The sequence below is a fragment of the Bos javanicus genome, chromosome 17 (genome assembly GCF_032452875.1).
Source record: "Bos javanicus breed banteng chromosome 17, ARS-OSU_banteng_1.0, whole genome shotgun sequence".
NCBI lineage: Eukaryota > Metazoa > Chordata > Mammalia > Artiodactyla > Bovidae > Bos > Bos javanicus.
In genome coordinates, this window is record NC_083884.1 from 58,452,061 (window position 1) to 58,474,207 (window position 22,147).

A 22,147-nucleotide genomic window follows, 5' to 3' on the forward strand; every position below is an offset into this window, starting at 1 on the left:
GCCGGTCTCTGCCTGACGGCACAAACACACTGATGTGTCTCAGATCCAAGGACTCAGGTAAACTCTTACGCCAGGAAAGCAGGAACTGTTTGCAGGGGGAAGGGGGGGAGGTCTGTTCTCTATTAATACTGTCTGAGTCGTGTGCATGGGAGGTGATTGGGAGTAAACACACCTCGGCATGTTTCTGAATTCGCTATTTCCTAGAATATCTGAGCAAGCAGGGCATGTGTGTCTGGTCCCAAGCAGAGACCATTCTTAAGCAGGTGGCCCTGGCAGGTGGGAACAAATCTGCCCAAAGATACAGCTTTCCAAAGTCTTCTAGAAATTGGCTCCAGGACATCAAAGTGCCCAGACTTGGCTCCTAGGAGATGCTTGGAGGCTCTAGTCCAGAGTCCGTCAACCTCAGTACTGTTGGCATTCGGGGCTGGAGAATTCTTTTTTTTTTTTTTAATTTTTTTATTTTTTAACTTTACAATATTGTATTGGTTTTGCCATATATCAACATGAATCTGCCACAGGTATACACGTGTTCCCCATCCTGAACCCTCCTCCCTCCCCATACCATCCCTCTGGGTCGTCCCAGTGCACCAGCCCCAAGCATCCAGTATCGTGCATCGAACCTGGACTGGCGACTCGTTTCATATATGATATTATACATGTTTCAACTTTGGGTAGGGGGCTGCCCAGGGCTTTGTAGGATGTTGGCCAGCATCCCTGGCCTCCACCCACCCACCCGACGCCCCCGAAAGTTGTGACAACCAACTGTGTCTTCAGACCTTGCCAGATGAACCCTGGGGACAACAGACTCTCTACCGGCTGCCCCAGGCCTTCTTACCATCCACCTTCTGGAATAAGCGAGGCATTTCTCAGCCCGCTGGTTTTCCTTCCATTATCTGCTGCCCAACAGAGACTCGAAGGATTTCAAGAGGAAATGGAAAAGTACGGTTTCACCACTCCCTCCCAGGACAGAAAGATGACAGTCCCGATTCAGTAAGATGCTGTGCCCTTGGCGTCCAGTTCGGACGAAGACTCACGGAGGCCCAGTGCCCCCCCGTGCCCACCCCCTCCCCGCCTCCACCCTTCTGTCCTTGCTGTCGAGTTGTCGTTGTGATTGTAAGACCCACTCTGGGCTCAGCAGTGGTTTTCCAGGCGGCGCCGGACGGGTTTGTGGGTGGGGGTCGCCCTGTGTCGCTGGGCAGGTGGTGGGTTTCTGTTCTGGGTCTGGGGAGCTGGGGAGGTGGGCCGAGCGGGTGTCGTCGCCTCTCACCACACTACACCGTCAGAAACTCGGACCTCCCCCTACCTCTGAGCTCTCGATGCTGCTAATGCCGCCAAGTGTCCCGTGCGCTCCAGCACCTTCCCAGAACGCGCTCTGCGAGGTTGTCCAGGCTGTACTCGCCGCATGCTGTTCTTCTGTATCATTCTTCTAATTTGATGAAATTCAACAAAAGTCTATTTATGCCTGTTTGCATCATGGTCAAAATATTAAAAAGTGGACTCAACTCGACTGGCTGTGGTCTTTTGTTTGACTGGCCTAGAATTTCTCACGCCTGTTGCCCACTGCATGCGGCTAGCCGGGTGCCCCAGGAAGCCCAGTCAGAGATAGAGGTGGCAGGAGGCTGACGGGTGGGGATGGGGCAGGGAGGGAACCTGAGCTGCCACGTTGCCTCAACAGAAACTTCCGCCAACCCTGCCGGGAATTCTGAAGATGGCCTTGCAGGGCTGTCCCCAATGTAGGACAAGGAGCCCTGGCGCTCTGCAGCTGAAGCCATCTCCCAAGGGCATGAGGGCGTTCTCAGGGTCCAGAGGAAGAGCTGCGGACTCCTGACACATATCTGGAGGGCAATTCTCAGTGTCCTGTCCACCCTCCTCCCGACCCCTTTGCCCCTGTCACAGCTGCATCCCTAGAAAGGACCCCAAAGGGAGAGTACCACCTTCTCCCTCAGCCCCCTCTCCCTGTACACACGAGCCTGAGGCCCTGAACCTAATTCCCAGCTGACTTCAGACTCGATTCCGAAAGGAAGAGACTTCCAAAGCAATAAAAGGGGACATCCCCATCAGTCCAGCAGTTAAGACTTTGCCTTCCAATGCAGGGGATGTGGGTTCAATCCCTGGTCTGGGAGCTAAGATCCTACATGCCTCTTGGCCGAAAAAACAAAAGATAGAAACAATATTGTAGCAAATTCATCAAAGACTTTAAAATTGGTCCACATTAAAAAAAAAAAAAGCATATAAAGGACAGATGAAAAGAAGCAACCCCAAATACCCTGACAGAGTGGCTACTATGAAAGGATCAAGTGAATGGTGGCCTTTATCAAGCCCTTTTGAACATGGCCATTTAGATGCTGTGGCCAGTTTGACCTTCACACCTATTTCCCAGTCAAAAAGCATAAGCTATTAGATACTCAACCTTTTAAATTACAAGGTTATTTATCCAACAGCAAAGATACCCTTAACACTGTTCCTGGCTCTTCTGCCCCATCTCTGAGCCTCAGGGCCAAGTTCAAACAGGAGATGCTGATCAGCAAGGAAGCAGAAAGTCATCACTCGAACCACACTGCCCTTCAGAAATGAAGTAAAATAATGGCTAACAGTTATCACGTGCCAGTCTTTACAAGAATACTCTGACATGTTACCGTTGCTCTCCGTACTTTAAAACTTGAGAAACTAAGGCAAGAGCTTGGGGCTTTCCTGGTGGCTCAAATGGTAAAGAATCTGCCTGCAATTGAACCCGGAGGCCTAGGTTCAAACCCTGGGTCAGGAAGAATCCCCTGGAGAAGGGAATGGCTACCCACTCCAGTATTCTTGCTTGGAAAACTCCATGGAGAGAGAAGCCTGGTGGCTGCAGTCCGTGGGTTCACAAAGAGTTGGACACGACTGAGTGACTAACATTTTCACTTTCAAGGCGAAAGCAGCTCAACCAGTCAACACAGCCAGTAAGTATTAGAAATGGAGTTTGAGCCCAGACCGTCCGGCTTGAGAATCTGCATTTTTAACCACCACCTGGTTTCAGACAAAAAAAAAAAAAAATTGCTGCCTGCCATTTCAGTGGAAAAGGCAATGGCACCCCACTCCAGTACTCTTGCCTGGAAACTCCTATGGACAGAGGAGCCTGGTAGGCTGCAGTCCATGAGGTCTCTCAGACACAACTGAGCGACTTCACTTTCACTTTTTACTTTTATGCATTGGAGAAGGAAATGGCAACCCACTCCAGTGTTCTTGCCTGGAGAATCCCAGGGACGGAGGAGTCTGGTGGGCTGTCGTCTATGGGGTCACACACAGTCAGACACGATTGACGTGACTTAGCAGCAGCAGCAGCCATTTCAGTAAACAAAGACTGTTCCTGCCATTCCTGTATAAAAAACTGGACAACCTGCCCCTCCCCCTCAGCACACCCAGATGGGGAGTCAGGACGGAGAAAACCAGGATGCTGGCCCTAGATAGTTGCTGCTGCTAAAAGATACATATTCAAGGAATAATTTCAGTGCATCTAGATTCTTAGATCTTCCCATGCATAGAACAGCACTAAAATCATTAACTTCAGAGGGCTTGGTTTTTATGCATGTGTGTGACTAGCAGTAATCTTTTGATGTTCCACTTCATGTCCATTTGTCTTCAGCAAAAATGTCTACATACCCCAGCTTCCCCCTTTCTTCTCTGGAACAGTTCCTCAGACCAATCTGAGATGTTGCCTTTCCCAGGCTAGAGTTCTCAACAAGGTCCCACGTAAAACATAATTCTTAATTTTCAGTTCAGTTCAGTTGCTCAGTTGTGTCCAACTCTTTGCAACCCCATGAACTGCAGCACACCAGGCCTCCCTGTCCATCACCAACTCCAGGAGCCTACCCAAACTCATGTCCATTGAGTCGGTGATGCCATTCAACCATCTCGTCCTCTGTCATCCCCTTCTCCTCCTGCCTTCAATCTTTCCCAGCATCAGGGTCTTTTCAAATGAGTCAGCTCTTCGCTTCAATTGGCCAAAGTATTGGAGTTTCAGCTTCAACATCAGTCCTTCCAATGAATACCCAGGACTGATCTCCTTTAGGATGGACTGGTTGGATCTCCTTGCAGTCCAAGGGACTCTTAAGAGTCTTCTCCAACACCACAGTTCAAAAGCATCAATTCTTCTAAGCTCAGCTTTCTTTATAGTCCAACTCTAACATCCATACATGACTCCTGGAAAAACTATAGCCTTGACTAGACGGACCTTTGTTGGTAAAGTAACGTCTCTGCTTTTTAATATGCTGTCTAGGTTGGTCGTAATTTTCCTTCCAAGGAATAAGCATCTTTTAATTTCATGGTTGCAGTCACCATCTGCAGTGATTTTGGAGCCCCCAAAAATAAAGTCAGCCACTGTTTCCACTGTTTCCCCATCTATTTCCCATGAAGTGATGGGACCGGATGCCATGATCTTGGTTTTCTGAATGTTGAGCACTCTCCTCTTTCACTTTCATCAAGAGGCTCTTTAGTTCTTCTTCACTTTCTGCCATAAGGTTGGTGTCATCTGCATATCTGAGGTTATTGATATTTCTCCTGGCCATCTTTTAGGTTGTGCCTTTTTTTTCCCCCCAGTTGACACAGTGCTGTTACTAAGAGACTGTCACAGTTCAAATCCCGGCTCCTCCACTTCTGAGCTGTGCAACTTTGGATAAGTTGCCTAACCTCTCTGTGCCTTCATTTCTTCACTGTAAAATAGGTTGCGATGATTTTGACTTCATTGCCTTTCGATGGGATTAAATGAATTGATATATACAACACACAGAGAACATAATGGCATGGAATGGAATAGAATAGGACAGAATAGAATAGTCCTATACATGAGTAAACTAGCTCTGGTTCCTTCCAACTTTCTCATCGCTTTTCTATATGTATTTATTTATTTGTTGCTGTGCTAGGTCTTCATTGCTGTGTGTGGGCTTTCTCTATTTGCAGCGAGCAGGGGCTACTCTCTATCTGTGGTGTGCGGGCTTCTCATTGTGGAGGCTTCTCGTTGCAGAGCACGGGGCTCTAGGGCACGTGGGCTTCAATAGTTGTGGCTCAGGGGCTCCAGAGCACAGGCTCAGTAGTTGTGGCAAACGGGCTTAGTTGCTCCATGGCATGTGGGATCTTCCTGGAACAGGGATTGAACTCGTGTCTCCTGCATTGTCAGGCGGATTCCTAACCACTGGACCACCAGGGAAGTCCCAGTCCTTTTTCCTTATTGAAACTCAGAACAGCCCCATCTCGTTGCTGTTTGCCATTTGACACTTAGGTGCTGGGTTTCCCAGACCACCTGCCATCACAGGGGCCACTGGTTTTAAAAGCCAAATCCTTGCCCTCTCCCCACACCTGCTCACTAGTGCTTGCTGGGGATTTAGGTTTGACACCGCTGCATTTTTAACCAGTTCCTCCATGTGACCCGTACACACACTGGAGTTTTGACAGGCCCAGCCTCAAGAGGTGGCTGAGGACAATTTAACATTTATGTGCCTCCCAGCTGGGGTGGCTTCTGTTGCCTGGCAACCAGGTGAAAAATCCAAGTTTACACCAAAACAGAACCTTCCCAACCACAAATCAAAAGGAGAAGGGGGCGGGAAACAAGTGGGGGAAGGAAAAAAAGGAATTTTGAGTTACAGCAGATCAATAGAGAATATGGGCTTCGCAGTCAGTTGAATAGTAAAAAAATGTACTTCTTCTGTTTTTCATTGTACCCCTTGCAAAACCGCTGAGGAAGCAAAAAACAGGGAACGTGTTTACAATCAATACAGAGCTTAACCCACATCAGTAGAAGGAAACCACTTTAGTAATAACCTCTGGAGGAAAATAAGATTAAGTTAATCAAATAGCAGAAGATTAAAACCAGAGTAAACAGTAAATTAGTAAAGTGATTTTTTTTTTTTTTTAAGATGCAAATCTTTTAGATTACCAGACCAGGGTAGGGGCAGGGTGAGAGGACACGGGTAGATGGATCTCCCGGCTTCTTGGCATCTTCGTTTTCTCGGCTGGAAGTCAGGGTTGAGGTTGGAAGTTGATGCTGGAAGCCCCACTCTCTCCTCCCTAATTTACTGTTTCCAGGAATTTTGAGATCTTCAAGGGTGATGAGTCCTACGTGCCATAAGGATATATTGGGGAAAATAAACTGTTAAAGGCAAGAAAGCCTCTAAGACACACTACCAACTCAAGGTGTAGTATCTGTGGCATTAAGCAGTGAGTAACTGAATCAGTTCTGTTTTGAAGGCTTTGAAAAGAATCACTAATGGAAATATAGTTATTAGCAGAAAAGCCTCAGGGAAAATCTGTAGGGAGAGACACCTGTTCCTTGTTCCTCCAAGCGGGTGCTAATAACGTCGCCTTCCTTGAAAAGCGCACGCTGCCTCCAGAACCTTCTCTTTCAGCCCGCTTCGCCTTTGCGCAAAGGCATTTGGGACCACCAGGGGCCAAGGCGGGAAGACCAACCCCTCTGGCCAGCGCTCAGTGCCTGCTCTGGCCACAAGCAGCCTTTTGTGTTTCTGTTTTGGCCGCTGCTCCACCCAAACCATCCAGTCTTCTGATTTGCCCCCAGGGGCTTTGCTTCTGACATGCCCCTCACCTAGAGAGCCCACCCTGCCCTCTCATTTCTGCGGATTTCACCTCCATTGCTGAGGGCAGGATTCAAACACTGCCTTTTCAGGGAAGCCCTCCTCCACCGTCCAGCCATACTTTCTGCCTGTACCAGTCGCTTGACCTAGTGGAGGTACTGCTTTGCAATTGTGTGTGTGTGTGTGTGTGTGTGTGTGTGTCTGTTTTACCTGCTTCTGCGTATCCATTATCTATTGCCACAGTAATGCTGCCTAACAAACAGTCACAACATCTCCCTGGCATGCTATTTTATTGCTGCAGAGGTTGGAGTCATGCTGCTATAGCCAAGGGATTCAAGTAGCCTCTACAAGCCAGAAAGGGTTTCACCCAGAGCCTGCACAAGGAACAGAGCTCGGCTGCATCTTGATCTTAGTCTCCTAAGACTCCTAAGACTCCTAAGACTCACTTGAGACTCTGACATCCAGGGCAATAAGATCACACGTTGGTATGGTTTTAAGACCCTAAGTTGTGGTCATTTGTTACAGCAGCAATAGAAAAGTAAAATCTGTATTAAATCTATATTAATTTCTAATTGCTACTGATCTAAGGAAGAATCTATTTCCTTAGGTTTTCTAGCTTTTAGAAAGCTGCCCACATTTCTTCGCTTACAGCCCAACATCACTCCAACCTCTGTATCCATCGTCACATCCCCTCTCTCTGACTCCGACCCTCCTGTGCCCCCCTTTTATATATATATAAAAGGCTTCCCAGGTGGCTCAGCAGTAAAGAATCTGCGTGCATTGCTGGGGATGCAGGAAATGTGGGTTTGATCCCTGGGTCAGGAAGGTCCCCTGGATGAGGGCATGTCCACCCACTCCAGTATTCTTGCCTGGAGAATCTCATAGAGGAGCCTGGTGGGCTGAAATCCATGGGGTTGCAGAGTCAGACACGACTGATGCGACTGAGCACGCATACACGTAAGTATGTATGTGGCTGTGCTGACTCTTAGTTACGGCACTCAAGATCTTCGGTGTTCATTGTGGCATGCGGGATCTTTAGCTGTGGCATGTGAACTCTTAGTTGCGGCATGTGGGATCTAGTTCCCTGACCAGGGATCGAACCCGGGGCCTCCTGCATTGGGATTTCAGCGTCTTGGCCACTGGACCACCAGGAAAGTCACCTGCCTGTCTGATAAGGACCCTTGTGATTACACTGAGCCCACAGGATTGTCCGGGATTATCTCTGCATCTCAGGATTCCTAACTTGATTCCGTCTGCAAAGTTCCTTTTGCTGTGTAAGATACCTGTGATGTTGCGGTTTATAATAAGGAATATTATTATATTCGGGCTCTCGGGCTTCCCCAGTGAGAATGGCAACCCTCTGCAGTATTCTTGCCTGGAGAATTCCATGGACAGAGCAGCCTCCTGGGTTACAGTCCACAGGGTCACAAAGAGTCAGACATGACTGAGCATGCATGCTAGGCTACATATTTGGTCTCGGTCCTATGTCTGGCTCAGAGCTCCTAGAATTCTTGGAATCTCCTATGATAAGTGATGAAGGTGTCTTGTTATTCTTAACAAGCCGCTTTCAACCACACCTGCGTTTATGTTACTATGGTGACTTTTGGAAAGCACCTGAGGAAGGGGGCTGGTTGCCAGGGGAACCAACCAGGTGATTAGAGGGTTGGATCTTTTGGTCCTATGCCCCTGAGCTCCTCAGAGGGAAGAGGGGCTGGATGTTGAATCAACTGTCAATGCCCAGTGATTTAATCAGTCATTCCTATGGAGCATTGTCGTTTAGTCACTAAGTCATGTCTGACTCTTTGCCACCCCATGGACTGTAGCCCCCCAGGCTCCTCTCTCTATGGGGATTCTCCAGGCAAGAATACTGGAGCAGGTTGCCATTTCCTACAGGCGATCTTCCCAACCCAGGGATCTAACCCCTGTCTCTTACACTGCAGGCAGATTCTGTACCATGTGAGTCACCAAACAGTTGAGCAAATGGGACAGAGCCCCTGCGTACATGGAGGTTACCTTTTATAGGAAGAAATGTGTTCATTATCAAATTAATGATAAACCTCGGGACCCTCACCAAAGGCCCCTTCTTTCCTCATTTTACATAAATGTCCCCCAGTTGACTTACGAGTTTATCCTGGTGTATCCTTTTTCTAAAATAGGGCCTCCGGGGAATTCCCTGACGGTCCAGTGGTTAGGACTCTGGGCTTTCAATGCCAAGGGCCTGGGTTTGATCCCTGGTTCCATGAAGGCTGTGTGATGTGGCCAAAAAAAGAAATAAATAATAAAATAGGGCCCCTGGGACTTCCCTAGTGATCCAGTGGTTAACACTTACACCCTTCCACTGCAGAGGGCACAGGCTCAGTCCCTGGTCAGGGAACTAAGATCCCACACGCCAAGCAGCACGGCCAAAAAAAAAAGAAGAAAAGTAAAGTAAAATAGGACTCCAGACAATAAAGCTTCAGGCTCCTTCTGACTGCAAAAAATGCACAACCTCAAAGTTTCAGTTCAGTTCAGTTGCTCAGTCACTCAGTCGTGTCTGACTCTTTACGACCCCATGGACTGCAGCACGCCAGGCCTCCCTGTCCATCACCAGCTCCCAGAGTTTACTCAAACTCATGTCCATTGAGTCGGTGATGCCACACAAACATCTCATCCTCTGTCATCCCCTTCTCCTCCTGCCTTCAGTCTTTCCCAGCATCAGGGTCTTTTCAAATGAGTCAGTTCTTTGCATCAGGTGGCCGAAGTATCAACTTACATTTTATTTGGGGACCTTACTGAGGACTCTAGCCCAGGAAGTCAGCCTTCTCAGAAAGCTCTGAGGAACTGTTCCAAAGTAAAAAGGGAGGAGCCAAGGGTACATGGGCGTTTTGGCTGGGGGCGGCGGGGAACAAACTTTGTCAAACATCAAAAGATTGCTGCTAATCAAAACAAAAACAACAACCAAAAGCGGACATCTCGTTAATGATTTTAGTGCTTTTCTCTGTATGGAAAGATGCAAGAGGCCGGGCCCATGGAAACCATCCCTTTGATAGGCATCTCTAACGATGTGGGGCCGTACCACGTTTTCCTCCATCCTGAATTCCCCTCAGGGTGCACCATCCAGGCAGCGGCTGGCTTGAGGGTGGCAGCATTCTTTGTTTACTGAAACGGGAGGCAATGTTCTTTGTCCACACCCCCCATGGCTGAATCAGCCATGCTGGTGGGTGAATCCGATATGCCAATGTATGTATTACAGCACTTTAGGAGTATGTGTGTGCTCAGCTGCTCAGTCATGTCTGACTCCTTGCAACCCTACAGACTGTAGCCCACCAGGCTCCTCTGTCCATGGGGATTCTCCAGGCAAGAATACTGGAGTTGCCATGCCCTCCTCCAGGGGATCTTCTCCACCCAGGGATCAAACCCAGATCTCCGCCATTGCGGGCAGATTCTTTACCATTTGAGCCACCAGGGAAGCCCAAAAATACTGGAATGGGTAGCCTATCCCTTCTCCAGGGAATGTTCCCGACCCAGGAATTGAACCAGGGTTTCCTGCAGTCCAGGCAGATTCTTTACCAGCTGAGCTATGTACCAAATGAATGAAAGGGGGTTCTGCGAGGACAGGAGAGAGAAGCAGGCTTAGTCTGTGATCAGCAGGCATGTGTTCTTGCAGACAAGCTCTTGAGTTGGAGCTAAAGGATGACTAGGAGCTACAGACAGTCCAGGAAAGTGGCCCTGGGTTAGCAGGTGGGAGAGAGAATCTAGGGGCTGGACCAGAAGAGAAAGGATGCATTTATTTATTTTGAGAACAAGGAAAACCATAGAAGATTCATTTTGAGAACAAGGAAAACCATAGAAGATGTTGAGGGGGGTTGAGATATAGTCTCTCTAGCTGGGCTGTGGTGGTCTCATGGGAAAGGAATTTTGAAGTCCTCGAGCCAAAGATAACCAGAAATACACTTAAGGTCCATGAAGATATTCTCTTGCTATAGCAGGGGAAGGACACCCAGGAGGAACTCTGGGGAGCCAGGTTGGTCAAAGATTGGCGCTTGTGTGAGGGGATTTTAAATAGGAACTCAGGTAGTAGGGGTGGGGTGGCTTCCCAAGTGGCTCTAATGGTAAAGAACCTGCCTGCAATGCAGGAGACATAAGAGACATGGGTTAGATGCCTGGGTCAGAAAGATCCCCTGGAGGAGGGCATGGAAACCTACTCTAGTATTCATGCCTGGAGAATCCCATGGACAGAGGAGCCTGGCAGGCTACGGTCCGTAGAGTCGCATAGAGTCGGACATGACTGAAGTGATAGCATGCACACGCAGGTAGTGGGGGTCATCTTTGGGTTAAATACAGTCAGCAGTTCAGCAGAAAGGTGCATTAAAAACTTAGAATCTTCCCTGTCACCAAAATGAAGAGAGACCCACTCCCTCTTTTCTTTCTCAGAGCATTTCCTTTATAAATTCTATATGTATAAATCTTTCCTCTGTCTCTCTCTCTCTCCTTTTTATTTTTTTGGCCACGCCGCAGGACATGTGGGATCTTAGTTCCTCGACCAGGGATCTGACCCACGCTCCCTGCATTGGAAGCACAGAGTCTTTACCACTGGGCCACCAGGGAAGTCCCTCCTCTGTCTCTTTCATAGGGATGTGAATCTTTTCTGTGGGTTCTATTATTTTTTTTAATGCTATGGCACACTATACACAACAGGAAATTTACAATTCAACTATTTTTAAGTATAAATTCAATGGCATGGAGGGCATTCATGCTGTGTGACTGTCAACCACTATCTCCTTCCAGAATTTTTTCATCACCCTAGACAGAAACTCTGTACCCATTCAGCAAGAACCCCCTCCATTCTCTCTTCCCTCCCAGCTCCTGGTAAACCTCTAATCTACATTCTGTCTCCAAGAATTTGCCTATTCTATATTCACAGACGTGTGATCATACAATAGCTGTCCTTTTGAGTGTGGCTTCTTTTTAAAATTAACTCGGCTACACCAGGTCTTAGGTGCAGCATATGGGATCTTCAGTTGCGGCATGCGGAATCTAGTTCCCTGGCCAGGGTCTGAACCCGAGCCCCCTACACATTGAGAGCGCAGAGTCTTAGCCATGGGACCACCAGGAAGTCCCTCACATGCAGCTTCTTCCACTTAGCATCATGTTCTCCGGGTTTACCCATGTTGTGGCACATGTCAGTGCTTCATGCCTTTTTATGGCTGAGTATTACTCCACTGTGTGTCTACACTACATTTTGCAAATTTTTTCAAAGGCTAAATAAATACACCTCTTGGCCAATATCACAACCCAGGACTGTTTCTTTTAAGGGCATGGGAGCCATCTCTTTGAAATGTAAATGTCAAGGAAGGTTGTGTCCTTGTCTCCTTGCCATGTGGGAATTTGAGCACTTGTATTTATTTATTTTTTTTAAATTTTATTTTATTTTTAAACTTTACAATATTGTATTAGTTTTGCCCAACATCGAAATGAATCCGCCACAGGTATACCCGTGCTCCCCATCCTGAACCCTCCTCCCTCCTCCCTCCCCATACCCTCCCTCTGGGCCTTCCCAGTGCACCAGCCCCAAGAATCCAGCATCGGAGCACTTGTATTTATACTGTATCTGCCAGCTTATCACAAAGATGAGAAATTTTCTTATTCCTTGAGACAAAAGCAGGTAGTATAATGTATGCTCCACTTAGCAGGTGACCTTAGCATGAACTGGGCTAGGGAAAATGCAATCAGACTCTTACCTTTTAGTGCTTTTTTTAAAAAAACACTTTATTTATTTATTTATTGGGGCTGTGTTGGGTCTTAGTTGAGGCATGTGGAATCTAGTTCCCCAACCAGGGATCGAACCCAGGTCCCCTGCATTAGGAGAATGGAGTCTTAGCCACTAGGTCAACAGAGAAGTCTCAGATCCTCTTACTTTTTAAGTGAATGGTAATTCACAAGCCACCACTAATCTCGGAAGCATGTACATGACGCAATGCTTGGCTGTCTATAAAAGGGTGGGATTTCTCTCTGTGATCTCATTAGCAGGTTACCTGTGATGTATATCACCATCTGGTTTAATGCATGTACAAAAATAAAAATGTTCTTCTTTCCTAGGGCTTGGAGGGGATTCTCTGGATTGGCAGAGGAGAATTTAAATTTGTCATTGATCAGAAAGCAAGAGTCATTCATAAAAACAGCTTCACAGGCTGGAAACTTTGCCAAGGTCTGAGTGTCACCAAGGCTGATGTTCACCTTCTCGGGGCCAGGGCTGGACTGTTAGGAGCCGCAGTAGAGATATGGACAGAGACAGTGGCTGAAGAGAGAGAAGAGACAGATTTGATGGATATTAAGAATGATCATTCACACAAGAAATTGCTTCCCTATTTCCCCCCAGAAATTCCCCCCAAAGAATTGAAGTAACTGAGGCACAGAAATCTTAACCTGTATTGGGCATCTGAATACAAATAGTGTATGCTAGCACAAAGCTCAACCCTTTTTCCAGGTCCTGTGGGATCTAACAGCAGTTAGCATCTGCAGTGGCTGAAAGCTGGAGCCACCACCTGATTGCAACTCAGAGTTGCCCAGCTAAGCCCTTCCCCGTTTCCTGACCTACAAAATTAAGAGCACAGAAACAAGGTTGTTTCCATCTCCTAGGTTTTGGATTTATCTCTTACTCAGCGACAGGAACTGATGTATGTGCATTGTTTCATTTAACAGGAAGACCTATTGTTATCTCCATTTCATAGATGTGAAAGCAGAGGCTTGGAGATGTTATGCTCTACTGGGCATTTGGACCCAGATGCTGAGGGAGAGAGAAGTGACAAGGATGGCAACAGGTTCCAGTTTTGCAGGAATGCATGGATGGGTAGCCCTTCCAAGGCAGGAACCACTGGGAAAGAAGCAAGGTAAACTTGGGGGAGGGGTGAGGACTTTGAGCTCCCGGGAGGCAAGGACACTGTCTTGTCCACCTCTGTGTCCCCAAGGCACACAGTACAGGGCCTGGCACGAAACTGAGCTGAAAAACTTAAATAGGTGCAGGTGTGGGAAAAAAGAGTGCCTGCCCATAGCTGAATGGGGACTGCTGTTTGGAGGATTCAAATCCATGTTCGACCACTGTTTGTCTCTGTCACTTTTAATGAGTACGCTCACCTTTGTGAACTAGGTCTTCCTTATCTGTAGATCAAATATAAATATGGTACCTATCACAGCCGGGCTCACATAGGCTGCCGTGAAGAATGTGCTTACAATGCTTGGCACGGCACCCACTCATGAGTTTTATTATTACAGCATACTGGTTTAGCATCCAGTCAAGCAGAGTCAAGCAGATCTGGGTTAGAATCTAGGACACGGGACTCCCAACAAGTCCATTTATCTCCCTGAACCTCAGTTTCCCGATCTGTAACTTGGGAAGAACAGTTCTTAGGGTTATTGCGGAGGATGGAATCTACTAATACTGTCCCCTCACAGCTCCCAGCGGAGAAGGCAATGGCATCCCACTCCAGTACTCTTGCCTGGAAAATCCCATGGACGGAAGAGCCTGGTAGCTGCAGTCCATGGGGTCGCTAAGAGTTGGACACGACTGAGCGACTTCACTTTCACTTTTCACTTTCATGCATTGCAGAAGGAAATGACAACCCACTCCAGTGTTCTTGCCTGGAGAATCCCAGGGACGGGGGAGCCTGGTGGGCTGCCGTCCGTGGGGTCGCACAGAGTCAGACACGACTGAAGCGACTTAGCAGCAGCAGCACAGCTCCCAGGCCCACAGCGGGTTATTTTCCAAGACGCGTTTCCTTCCTTTAGCCAGGGGCAGCCCTCCCGGAGCAGCTGGGGCTGAGGGGGTGTGGCCACGGGCTTGGGCTGTGGTGGGGGTGGGGGGACCCCGGCGCCTGCCCCTCGAGGCGGGTGGGCGGGGCCAAGCGGGGGAGAGGAGCTGAGGGAGGTGTGGCCACGGGCCTGAGCGGAGGAGGAGCTGGGGGACCCCGGGCCCGCCCCTCGAGGCGGGTAGGCGGGGCCAAACGGGGGAGAGGAGCTGAGGCGGGTGTGGCCACGGGCCTGAGCGGAGGGGGAGCGGGTTGGACCCCGGTGCCCGCCCCTCGAGGCGGGTGGGCAGGGCCAAGCGGGGCTGTGGCCACAGGCCTGGGCGGGGCGTGGGGAGCCGAGGGGGACCTCGGCGCCCGCCCCTCGAACCGGGTAGGCGGGGCCAAGGGGGGCGCCCTGGCGCGAGCGAACGCGCGCCGGCGCGCGCGCGCGCGGGGCCCCAGGTACGCGGACAAGATGGCGGCGGCAGTGGTCGACAGCGCGATGGAGGTGGTGCCGGCGCTGGTGGAGGAGGCCGCGCCCGAGGCGGCGGGCCTCAGCTGCCTTGTCAACCTGCCGGGAGAGGTGCTGGAGTACATCCTGTGTAGCGGCTCGCTGACGGCCGCTGACATCGGCCGCGTCTCCAGCACCTGCCGGCGGCTGCGCGAGCTGTGCCAGGGTAGTGGGAAGGTGTGGAAGGAGCAGTTCCGGGTGAGGTGAGCCCGCGCTCCCCCCTCTCTCTGCGCGCCCCCCACCCCACCCCGGGGCCCCGGCCTGGCTGCTCCGAGCCGCCGCCGCCGCCTCCCTGCCGGCTCGCGGACGCCACCCCCGGGAGGACCCCTTCCCGCGGACAGACACACAAAGGCCTCCAGGCCGCTGGCCCCTCCGTCCACGCCAGGCGGACCCGCGAATGCCCAGATTGCGTCTCGGGAAGCGCCCAGTAGTCCGGCCCCCCATCAAGGATGACGACCGTGGTTATCACCGCTGATCCATCCTGCGCGCTTCTTTTGTGCCCGACTCCGTGCTAAAATGTTTACACGGACCCGGTGATGCAGTGATCCTAACGGCCCTTTGAGGGAAGCGGGCGCAGCATCCCTTTGGCGGTTGGCCGAGAGCACAGATTTCGGTTAGGACCCGGGATAAAATCTGGCCCTGGCATACTCACCGTGTGACCTTGCGGGTAGCAGCTTCCCTTTTTGGAGTCTCATGTATCGACTTTAAATGGTGTTATGATGAAGACCTATCTTTTACTGTGGTGGTTAGATGAGCTGATACAAGGGGAGCCTTACACAGGGCCCCGCTCTTAGGAGGCGCACAATTAATGTTAACTATGATTGCCGTCACTGTGATTGTTGTTGCTACGACTGTCCCCATTTTATAAATGGGGAGTGGAGACACAGTATTGATATTGCTAAGCCAAGGTCACGGTGTATGCGAGTGCGTGCGCGCCGGGTAAAGATTTGAACTGGGTCCCTCGCTAGGGCCGCCCCTGATCCCTAAACCCAACCGCTTTCGCTGTTTTCCAGAGCTGCTTTTGATTCATGTTTCTTCTGCCTTTGCTTCTCTGTTAAGCTGAGGGGGTGTTTTTCTCCTTGTAGGTGGCCTTCCCTTATGAAACACTACAGCCCCACCGACTACGTCAATTGGTTGGAGGAGTACAAAGTTCGGCAAAAAGCTGGGTTAGAAGCCCGGAAGATTGTAGCCTCGTTCTCAAAGAGGTTCTTTTCAGAGCACGTAAGGATCCGTTGATGGAGCTCTAAGCATTTGCCTGCTAGCGGTGGTCTGCGTCTGGGTCTGTAGGCATTAGCTCATCCAGTCTTTTTGCTATCTCCCTTTTCAATGCGCTCACAATCCCTTCCTCACTTAGATGGCTGCAAGAGTCATTGTGTCCTTTCCTCCTATCCAACAACACGGAGCCATTTGTCCCTGCCAGCTTTAGTTTTCTAAAGCCAGAGAGAATGGGGGAGGGATAGAGAGGGAGGGCCCCGGGGGCGATGTGGAGGGAATCCAGATCAGCACTATTTCTCTTTAGGGGGGTTAGACAGTATTTTTTGCAGTCTCTACATGATTGGGGGTATCATCCATGATTGAACACTACAAATTTCACCCAGTAGTTTTCCCAGAATGGTTGACAAAGTTAATATAGTTCTTCTCTCTGGCTTTGCAGGTTCAAACCAGTAGTGAATGCATTATTTGTTACGGTAACAGGATTAAAAGCTACCCGTAAAGCAAGAATTATTACTCCCTCAGTGATACCATCTCATATTCATTATTTCTGAAAAGTTGTGGGGTTTGTTTGTTTTTAATGTTGCTGAAATGCATGGGTTTGTTTGGTTTCCCTTCCACAAAATGTCTCACAGAAGTTTCTGTATGAGGTCCTGATTCTTAACTTTTTGCACATTCTGGAAAAGAGACAGTACCAATATTTTATTTCTGATTGGAGGTCCAGAAATGGAACCAGTCTGATTTATCCTGATTTACTGAATGTTAATTCCGATGTCTAATTTTAATTACTTTTAATGAGTTCACACATTCCCTTTCAAGTTTCGAAAGGGAAAATTTGAACTTGGCACGCATTTGAATATATCTCCCTATAAAGAATAAAGCTCAGGTGTTGCGCAGTGTAATTTGTTTCTATAAACAAGTGTTTGTTAATGTCAGAATGACCTGAATTTGTGTCCTGTTTGGGATAAGCCATATGCTGGGTAAAAGCACTCATAGTCTCAGATATTCCACACTGGTTTCAATATGTCTGCACACATACACGTGGGGGTGCTGGATGTGTTTGATGTGCTTGGACACGAGCTTCTCGTTTGCAGCCTCTGCTTACAGTCCAGCTGGTTTTGTGTGCGTATGTAACAGCCCGAGCCTCTGTCCAGTAATGGTGCGTTGTTGTTGTTTTTCCCCAGCTCGTCTTTCCCTGTACCTCTGCATGATGAGAAGTGTGCCGAGGACTTTGAACATAGCAGGACTATACTTAGGATTGATCTGTGGGTAGATGATTACTTTGGCTCAGGACCCTTGTGCTCCTGTGTTTTCCACGTGCACATAGGCTGACAAATTTCCTGCCTACTTTCAGAAAGAAAAGTGGGAAAAGGAATCAGATTTTTAAACCAAGGGGGGGGATATTACAGCTCATCGGCACCACCGCCTCAGCTTACAGAGGAGAAACATGCCTCGACCTTCAGAGTCACCCAAACCCCTAGACTTCTCTCTTTGGCCCTGGACTCCTAGTTGAATACCATGTTGCCAGCACAGAATAGGTACTGTGAAAGACATGATTTTTACTTTTTTAGTCCTCCTTTCAGAGTTGTTTTTCCTTAGGTGAGAACTCTGGGTTATCACTTTCAGAAATTCCAGTCTATAAATTCCAAATATAATTCATTTGCAGCTAATAATATTATTTGAACAAATTACTGTTACCCACAGGTTCCTTTTCTCCCCTAGTGGGTGGGTGGTGCCAGATAGTGTGGGAGAGGTGTTACCACTTCCTTGGAAGTGAACAGCTTTGCTTGTAACTTTGTGTGTGAGAGACAACAGCATTGCTACTCCTTACTGAGGCCTCTTGTATCTGTCTTGTTCATAGGTCCCTTGTAACGGTTTCAGTGACATTGAGAATCTTGAGGGCCCGGAGATATTTTTTGAGGATGAGCTGGTGTGTATCCTAAATATGGAAGGAAGGTAAGCTGTAGTTCTATCAGGAGTTTGTTTTACTAACCCCAGGATTAATTGCTATAATAGGTGTGTGGCTGAACCATGAGATCTATTTCAAATGTTTCATGTTACCTTCATGTCGCTGTAGTTATGTTTTTGAAAAATTCTGTGTATACAAGGTAAATACACCAAGACAATTAATATTTGAAGAAATGGTGCAAAAATCCTTGTGGGAGAAATAGTATTTATTCCTCCTGGGGGTCAAATGGCTGTGCTCTGTGTACTTGTGTCCATTATGTCGTTAGGGTAACACAAATATCCTTTCTTTGTTGTCACCACCAAACTTGCCTGTTGTGAATTGCATTTTAAAAAATATTTTTCTTAGGGATATCTTATTTAATGGATAATTTTTCATAGTTTCTGAATTCCGATAAGACGTGCTCTTACTTTAGCCATGGACATTGTAGATATCTGTTAGAGTTGTTCATCTCTCCTGATCAAGAAGAACCCTTTGTCTCTTGGTTGTTGCTTAAAGTTTTTTATGCTTTGTATTTTCTGCTGTGAAGGTTAATTTCTAGTTTACCTGAAAGATGACTTGGCTTCCAGCCTGACTTATCTATGAAAAATATTTTCTGCTCTAAAAGTTCTGGAAGCTTGACTTGAGATGGAAGATAAGGATGCTATTTTAACATCTTCCTTAAGAGAGCTCATTGTGAAATAGCTCACAAACAAGGCGTAAGACATTTTTCTTTACTGTGGTCAAAGGGCTTTAGGAGAGCGAAATATCTATCAGTGGAACAACTGTGGGGAGAGGTAAGATGTGTCACTATTCTAGGCCTTGGATGAGTCCTGATGCAGAGGTCATTTTTCTGTTTCTATTTTGGTTTATCTATAAATGAATTGAAGTGTGATCTAATAGTATTGTGCAGCTTTAAAAATAAAAGTCGACCTCTCTTTTTTGCATATATACATATAGACTTTTAAATACATAAATAGTTAATACATACTGAGTTTATTGGTTGTTTGGGTTTGGTTGGATGTTTAGTGCAGACTTTGTTTTTTTTATCTTCTTTATGTGACTTTTCCTTCCTCTCTTCTCCATCCATTTGCATTGGCCTTCCCTGCCCCCACTCCCATAATTTATGATGACAATCTAGATTGTAGGCTTCCATGCTAATATGATATACATGAGGATGGAGGGGGATCATTACTTTACAAAACTGAGATCATATAATAGGTACTTTGCAATAAATATCTCTTTATCCTCATTCAACATTACCCTGTGGAAATCTGTCCTGATCAATTGGTAAAAATCAAATTCACCTTTAATAATGACTGCCTGCTTTTTTGTAGTATATACCATGACTTATTTAACCATCCCTCTATTGGTAATAACCACTTTTTTCTCTATTTTGTGTTACTGTGGGGAGTGATGTTTCTAGTGCTTTCATTTCTAAGTATTAGTTCCTAGGAGTGAGTTTCTTAAGTCAGACTATAGAATGTTGTTTGAAAAACATAAGGCAGAGCATAGAAGACATAAGAGATGCAGGTTCAATCCCTGGATTCAAAAGATCCCTTGGAGGAGGAAATGGCAACCCACTCTGGTATTCTTGCCTGGGAAATCCCATGGACACAGGAGCCTGGTGGCCTGCAGTCTATGGGGTTGTAAAGAATTGGACACAACTGAGTGACTAAGTACACAAGGCAGAGCATGTCCTTGAATAAGACTTACTATCACAAAAATGTCAGTTCTTCCAAAATTAGTACATAGTGCTGTTCCGTTTAGGATCCAACAAGAGTTTTGTGTGTCTTAAATGGATAGTATTGTCATAAAATATACACAGAAGAATAAATTCACAAGAAGAGCCAGAAAAAAACAGTTTTTAAATAATCACAACGGGAAACTTCTGGAGTAGGAAATGGCAACCCACTCCAGTATTCTTGCCTGGGAAATCCCATGGACAGAGGAGCCTGGCAGGCTACAGTCCATGGGAACACAAACAGTTGGGCATGAGTGAGTGACTGAACACACACACACAGTAGGAAACTTCCACCACTTGATATTAGAACATATTATAATGGTACCTGTTATCAAACATTACAAAATTTGAATAAAAATGGATAGCTCCATCAGTGGCAGAGGATCATTCAAAGCCATGTCCCAGCATAAAAGATAACGTATTTTAATTAAGCTCAGAGGGGAGAAAATGGATTATTTAATGAAAGGTATTGGACATAACTGAATATCCACCTGGAAGAAAGTAAAACTTGCATCATGTACAAAAATTAAATTCTAAGATTAAACAACCTAAAATTTTAAATTATCACATGAAAATTTCAAGAAAACAGGAGACTTCATGTACAATCTAGGAATTCCTTCTGAACCATGACTGGTAATGCAAAGGCACTTAAAAAAAAAAAAAAGGACACGATTTTGCAGTAAAAAAGAAAAGATTTGTATGACCAAAGAAACTGTAAAGAAAGTCAGTAGAATACTTAAAATTTCTGAAAAGAAATTTTAACATGTACAAAGGATAAGAGGACAATATTCTCAGAAAAGCAAGTCCAGGCACTGACAGTCTAGTAAAAATACCTTTAAATTCACTCAGATCAATGTTAAATAATAATGAAGTACTGCTTTTTTACTTATCGGATTGGTTACAAAGACTAAATATGAATAGCTAGCAAAAAAATGTATATTATAGTTTTTTTAAGAAATAAGATATCATAAATATGTTAGTTTTTAGCCTGACAAATATTTTAAACCTAAAGCAGAGTTGTTTTTAATAACAGAAAACTTTCACGTTTGTAAATATTTTTGGGTGCTGGTTTTCATGCTGCTGCTGCCAAGTCTCTTCAGTCGTGTCCAATTCTGTGTGACCCCAGAGACGGCAGCCCACCAGGCTCCTCCGTCCCTGGGAATCTCCAGGCAAGAATACTGGAGTGGGTTGCCATTTCCTTCTCCAGTGCATGAAAGTGAAAAGTGAAAGTGAAGTCTCTCAGTCGTGTCCGACTCTTAGTGACCCCATGGACTGCAGCCCACCAGGCTCCTCTGTCCATGGAATTTTCCAGGCAAGAGTACTGGAGTAGGGTGCCATTGCCTTCTCCGGCTAGTTTTCATAAATGACCCTATTTATATTCATTCTTGGCAAATGGCTTGTTGTTTGGATATGGAAAGCATAGGAAGGAAGAAGCATAGTTTCCATAAATGCTAAGGCACTAATCCCTGGATATTTGAAAACAGTTTACATTTACATTCTTCATGGTCTTAAAAAAGAGTAAATAAAGATTTGAAGCAGCATATTAGAAGAGCATACACCATAGATAAGAAGACTGACCCAGAATGACCAACACTGAAGCATATTTCAGTAAAACTATTAGACTTTAAAGACAGGAAAGTCCTTTGAGAATCCAAGCAAAAAAGATGAAGCCACTTACAAGGGAGAATAAGTCAGAGTACCATCAGACTTTTCAACAGGAGTAGTCTCTTCCAGAGAAAAAGAGTAACACATTTAAGATATCCAAGGATGGAGAATGTCAGCCAAGGATTTTTATATCCAGCCAAGTTGATTTCCAGGTGTAAGAGCTGTGGAGAAACCTATCCACTTGCAGTAACTCAGGGACTTTTGAGCTCTGCCTGAAAAATGTGCTAGAAAATAAGCTTCAAACAACCGAAATAACCAGAGAGACCCTAATACAAGGACTAGTGGTGAACGTTAAATATAGGTTTACTTGTAGAATTAAATCCAAGTGACAGTTGATACAGACAAAGGGATTGTATGTGGTGGCTGTAAGCTCTGTGTAGATACAATACAGCTCTCCAAAAGAAATGAACAGACAATGGGGGAGAGTATGAGCAAAATGTTCACTGTTCTCAGGAACCATCAAGGTGATGAGAATATTGTTTTTGTTATTCCAAGGCTGGTGTGTGTGTGTGTGTGTATGAAAGAGAGAGAGATGTGGAATAAAACAAGTAAGTGATCATGTGATATTTTGATTCATCCCTGGGATCCTGAAGAAACAGGATTCTCCTGGAGGAAAAAAGACATACATATATATATTAAAAATATAGAAGGTAAAAACTGTATAGTTGTGAGTTTAAATTAGATGTATCAGTATGAACTCATAAGATACTTGCTACTGAAATATGTGTTAGGTATATATGATGCATATGT

At 46.5% G+C, this 22,147-nt stretch overlaps 2 protein-coding genes across 5 annotated transcripts in view; both read left to right on the forward strand.

The window, feature by feature from the left end:
• Positions 1–14,589, forward strand: part of NOS1 (nitric oxide synthase 1) — a 207,137-nt gene extending 192,548 nt beyond the window's left edge. The window contains exon 30 of the mRNA XM_061384897.1: positions 13,268–14,589. Coding sequence (XP_061240881.1) covers positions 13,268–13,430 — 163 coding nt within the window. The 3' untranslated portion in view covers positions 13,431–14,589. The remainder of the gene's footprint in view (positions 1–13,267) is intronic.
• Positions 14,590–14,692: 103 nt separating this feature from the next.
• FBXO21 (F-box protein 21) overlaps positions 14,693–22,147 on the forward strand; it is a 39,052-nt gene continuing 31,597 nt past the window's right edge. For 2 of the 4 annotated variants that reach the window (XM_061384886.1, XM_061384887.1), the window contains exons 1-3: positions 14,744–15,034; positions 15,917–16,052; positions 17,905–17,999. In XM_061384886.1, the coding sequence (XP_061240870.1) occupies positions 14,796–15,034; positions 15,917–16,052; positions 17,905–17,999 (470 nt within the window). In that variant the 5' untranslated portion in view covers positions 14,744–14,795. Of the gene's footprint in view, positions 15,035–15,916; positions 16,053–17,904; positions 18,000–22,147 lie in introns of all 4 variants that reach the window. The other 2 variants (XM_061384889.1, XM_061384888.1) reach the window with 2 other exon arrangements.